Source organism: Sparus aurata, chromosome 5, assembly GCF_900880675.1.
Source record: "Sparus aurata chromosome 5, fSpaAur1.1, whole genome shotgun sequence".
In the NCBI taxonomy this organism is placed as follows: domain Eukaryota; kingdom Metazoa; phylum Chordata; class Actinopteri; order Spariformes; family Sparidae; genus Sparus; species Sparus aurata.
Genome location: NC_044191.1, coordinates 19,641,107 through 19,646,311, shown reverse-complemented (window position 1 = coordinate 19,646,311; position 5,205 = coordinate 19,641,107). Strand labels below are relative to the sequence as shown.

Below are 5,205 nucleotides of genomic sequence, written 5' to 3'. Positions count from 1 at the left end.
ACTTTATTATAAGACCTGGCTCAATGTATACAATAACTCTTTTTTATGTTGTTGTGGCCAATATAGCATCATCACTGCAATCAGAGTATTTACAAAACAGCATAAACAAATATTTTGTTGACATCCATGAAAAGTAAACAGTTTATCAACAGCAAGAGTTAACAAGCTGAATAAAATCTAACTAAACTCTTAACAAATCAACATCTTTAAAATTATGATTTTCAGCTGAAACTAATGAATTAAGTGTGAATATTGTTGCAGTGAGTTTCCATGAAAACATCAAAAGAAGATCAAAACCACTTTTCATAATTCATTGCAGACAGTAGAGACACTTTAGATAAACATGTGACTCGACAACAGATTATAAAAATTTACAATCAGTCAGAGTCAGAATGTGTGTTGATCCTCTGAACCACTGAGACTCTGAGTGTAAAGAGTAAAAACTGAAACTAAAACATGATCAAAACTAAAAGAATCATCAGAAGATCCAGAATTGTGACAAACAAAAACTGATGTCTGATGATGATAAAAGTTAAAGAATCACAGAACACATTTGGTTCAGTGGATACAGTTTATGTTATATTGTGGTCTGATTAAAATCTTAATTGTATTTTAAAAGTGACAATAAACTTTTAATTGAAAGCAGTGAGGTGTAAATGTTTTCAGTTGTGTGCATGAAAACCACTTTGGATCATTTATGTCAGATGACAGAAACAGTGAGGAAAACCATTTATGTGACCGTCAACATCAGATCTGTTTCAGACTTAGTAATACGTGTGATGATGAGATTAAAGTCTATTAAACCTCCAACAATCATGATACAATGACATTAAAGGTCTGATCACTTAATTTACATTCCTGAGCAGCACAGAGAAATATCAGTCTGACAGATTTTGATATCAGCAGTTTTAGCGTCACCAGCATTTCCAATACTGAAATATGGGAAGAGTTTCTCAGTGAAAGTGTCTCTGTAAGTGTAGATGTGAGTCATGTCTTCAGGGTCGTAGAAGGACACCTCCCCCCTGTCATAGTCCAGCTGGACTCTGATCCTCTGGAGACTCTTCTTCACTCTGACAGTCTCACCAGCACCATTATTGTATTTTCCATCACCATGCCATAAATACCAGATTCCATATTTTGGTGAAGCAAACCTTTCTCCCTTCCTGTCAACTGACTCTTTAGCCAAACCTACAATCCAGACAGGATGATCTCCCACCTCCACCTCCCAGCTGTGTTTCCCTGAGCTGAAGCCCTCAGAGCCAAGAACAGTGTTATACTCAGTGTTCCTCTCTGGATTGTCAGGAAGCTGCTGGACAGTGTCTCCACGTCTCACACTGGTCAGATCATCAGACAGATAGAGCCTGTGTGATGCAGTGTTTGGGTCCAGAATGACAGGACTGAAGTGGACCTGGTCCTTCATCTTCTCCCAGACTCTGAAGGACAGGTTGCCCAGGTGTTTGGCCACATCTATCAGCGCTCCTGAGACCAGCTGTGGATCTGACAGTGAGCACTGGACTCTGGCTCTGGTCTTAGTGGCTTTATAGCTGCTGAGGAATGGCACGTTGTGTTTCTGCAGCTCTTCTTCAACAGCACAGATACTGTCTGACAGAGAGGAGAGCTGCTCCTCAATCATCTTCATCTCTCTGCTGACAGTCTTCCCCTTCTGCTCCTCTTCCTCCCTCAGAGCTGCCAGTCTGGACTCCTCTTCCTCTTTCAGGAACTGGTGGAGCTTGTTGAACTCTGCTCTGATCTGCCTCTCTGTGGACAACAGCTGCTTCTTGGAGTGTTGAATCAATTCACTGTATGTTTTCTTCACTTGTTTGTATTTGTTCCTCTTGTCCTGTAGAGACTTTAAGTCAGATTTCAGCTGCTCCTTCAGCTCACTGACTGCTTGTTTTACAGGAACCACCTTGTGACTCTGGTGGAGAGAAAACTCACAGACAGGACACACAGCTCTCTGCTCGTCCTCACAGAACAATTTAGGCTCCTCTTGATGTTTACTACACACCACCTCCACCTTCTTTTCTCCTTTTTCTGCCTCAGATGATCCAGATTTCTGTCTCCCAGCAAAGGAGTCAGCCAGTTCCTTCAGAGCAAAATTCACCCCTGGAAATTCCTTGGAGGATCTTCTTTTACAAATGGGACAGTTTTTGTTTTCAGCTTGTTCCCAGAATCTCTGAAGGCAGCTTGAACAGAAGCTGTGGTTGCAGCTCAGAGACACAGGATCTCTGAAAGTCTCTGAACACACATGGCAGCTCAGGTAACTTTCAAGAGGATAATTTTTCTCATCCATTTGTTATTGATGTTATTTTTCACAGCTCACAGGACTCACCAAGTTTCTGTCTCTTCTCTTGATTGCTTCAAATACTCCAATCGTGTGTTTTCCTGCAGAGATCTGACACCCTGTAATGGCGTCTCAGCTCTGTTCAATGTCAAATACTTTCGCTTTGTTTTACAAGACTCACAGGTTCAATTATTAACAGCAGGAAATGCTGTCATGTCATGTTGTCACCAACAGATAGAGCTGTCAGGATGTCATTTGTCTTGATTCAGAACAAAACTTTGAGTTTTATTTTTCAGTCACTTTAACAGGAAACATGTTCTGTTGATGTGTCTGCATGACTGTGATCATTTCATCGAGTTGGATTTCATAAAAAAAACAATAAGCAGAAGAAAGCTTATTCTATGTTATATGTTTTTCCTTATGTTTTTAAATAATAAAAAGTCCAGCTGTCCAAATGTTTGTGCAGTTTATCTTAAAAATATTTTCTATACCCGAGTCCAAACTCATTAACATCACAATTTCTTTCAACATTGTGTTTCAGGCAACAAACTGGTTTGGTCAAACTTTGAACGATGGGAGGAGAAGAACTACTGACACTGATATTCAATCAGGCAGTTGTGAGAGCAACAAACCACCAACATGTCCTCAGTGGAGAACAGATGAAAGGCTCTGGTTAACTTTTGGCTTTGTTAGTGCACAAATTCACTATTTCTCTGAGGAGGCTTCAACATACTGACAGGACACTGCATGCTCTGGATCAGTGAAGTGGTCCCAATGAACGGAGCAAGTTTGGTCACTTTTTCACGTGTTAATGCAGTAATCATAGACTGAAATCAGTCTGTCAGCCTTCTGATCTACACTACATGTACTATGATGAAAAACAGTAAAATAACAACTTCTCCATTTCCAAACCAAACTGTGCATCAGTGTTCCTGCAGGCTACATGCACTTATCTGCACAGTCAAGTTGAACAAACCTGAACTTTGGACTAAGATTTTGGCTGTCAGCTCAAGATTGAATGGAAGGAATTAAATAATAAATGAATAATGTGACTACTTTTAATGGGGGATCAGCAGCTTATTTTTGACCCAGGACCCCTGAGCAGGAAAATCCCACCAGGGTGGTAAATCCAGAACCTGAACAACTGTCTAGCAAAATCTGGTTTACACTGACAATACTGTATAATACTGTTTGGGTAAAAAATTCCATTTCTACCTCGTGTTTTCTCTCCCAAATAACACAGTGAGAGGTTTATGACCTGTGTAATCTAATTGGTGGTGGAATGTACCCAGGTACATTCACTTATGTTCTTTTCACGGTACTTTATACATGTACTCTGCTTCATTTCAAAGGGACATAGACAGTATACTTTTTATTTCACTACAATTCCTTGACATCTTTGGTCACTAAAATTATGTTTTTTTGCAAATAAAATACACATTAACATGCCTTATAAAATTATAATATCAACTACCCAGATGTATAAACAAATACAGCTGAAATGATTAGTTCATTAATCAATCAGTCAATTGACAGCAAATTAATCGGCAACTCTTTTAATAAGCATTTTTGTCATTTTTCATGCAAAGATATTTCATGATTCAGGATTTGAGACGTGAAAAAAGCAGCTGCGCCTTGATAAATGTTCAAGAACTATGAATGAGATGCTGCTGTGAAATCACACAGATACAGATTTATATGAGACCAAGATTAAGGTAATCTAAAATCCACTTTTCAGAGGCAATATCAGAGCTTTGCAGTCAACATTTTCATTATTGGAAATGAGACTTCTGACATGTGGAATGTGGAGAAGTTGTTTAATAAACTGCCAGCTGCAGGATTTCAAGTTATTTTTCTTCTGGCGTTTTTTGCCATTTTCTGATGTTTTATTCACACGAAAAATCAACCGATTAATTTAGAGAGAAACAAAGAAACAGTATTTCGTGACAGCCATAATCCACATGATCTTACAGTCAGTACTTGTTGGATGTGCAACTTCCTTGCAATATTGGGGTACTCTTATTTAGACCAAACCTTGAAGGGAAATATATGCTGCATGTGTCAAACATTGGACAAACCGAAGTAAACCTAATTATTATATCAGTAATCTGTGTTTCTTGACACACATGTAAGGAATTATCACAAGAACATTCACTGTGTGGTTCATTCTGCACAGTTAAACATGATGTTTTATTCAAGAAACATTTAAACAGTCTGAATGTATTTATACAACTGTATTTTGAGAGTTATTTGGATGATTGAAAGATGAAATGTGTGCAAACAAGAACTGTCCCATTAAATCTACTCAACCCAGCTCTTGTTGCATGTTTACGCCACAAACATCATTGTGTAAAGAGTGCTTCACACATTAATCCTATGTTTATGCTTTGGTTTTCTCATCCTGTGCTGTGTAAATATTTTGTATATTATGCAGCAATCAAAGACTATGTTCCAATATTTCATCTGCTTTAAACTGGATGTCCACACAATCCCTTATGTTCTTTCAAATCATACGATTCGATAAACACTAGACTCTGTATGCTGATGAAAGCATGAGCATATTTCATGTATCTCTCTGGATTGTCAGGAAGATGCTGCTTTGTATCTTCTTGTCTCACACTGGTCAGGTCATCAGACAGATAGAGACACATCAACACTTTGCAGTGTTTGGGTCTTTATGTCCCAGTTTGAATGATTCTTGCGACATTAACAACTACAACTGAAATAACAAATGATGATGACGTTTTTGGTAGTAAAACATCTCATAAATGTTCTGTCAATGCTTTAAAGATGTTTTGAATTATAAATATGACAATGAAAGCAGTCTGTCAAAGTTACTCTTCCTCAAGTGCAAACAAAACATAAAAATGAAATTTTCTTATAACATGAAAAACATTGTTAAAAAAACACAAAAGATGTAA

The 5,205-nt window shown here is 38.0% G+C and overlaps 1 protein-coding gene across 1 annotated transcript; it reads right to left on the bottom strand.

Moving 5' to 3' along the window:
* LOC115581481 (nuclear factor 7, brain-like) lies at positions 1–2,383 on the bottom strand. The gene has a single exon (XM_030416607.1). It carries the CDS (start codon positions 2,291–2,293, stop codon positions 851–853), a length of 1,443 nt encoding a protein of 480 aa, XP_030272467.1. The 5' UTR covers positions 2,294–2,383; the 3' UTR covers positions 1–850.
* Positions 2,384–5,205: the final 2,822 nt, after the last annotated feature.

Excerpts from the sequence above, each read along its gene's own strand:
- LOC115581481 (XM_030416607.1), bottom strand. The coding sequence starts at position 2,293 with ATGGATGAGAAAAATTATCCTCTTGAAAGTTACCTGAGCTGCCATGTG.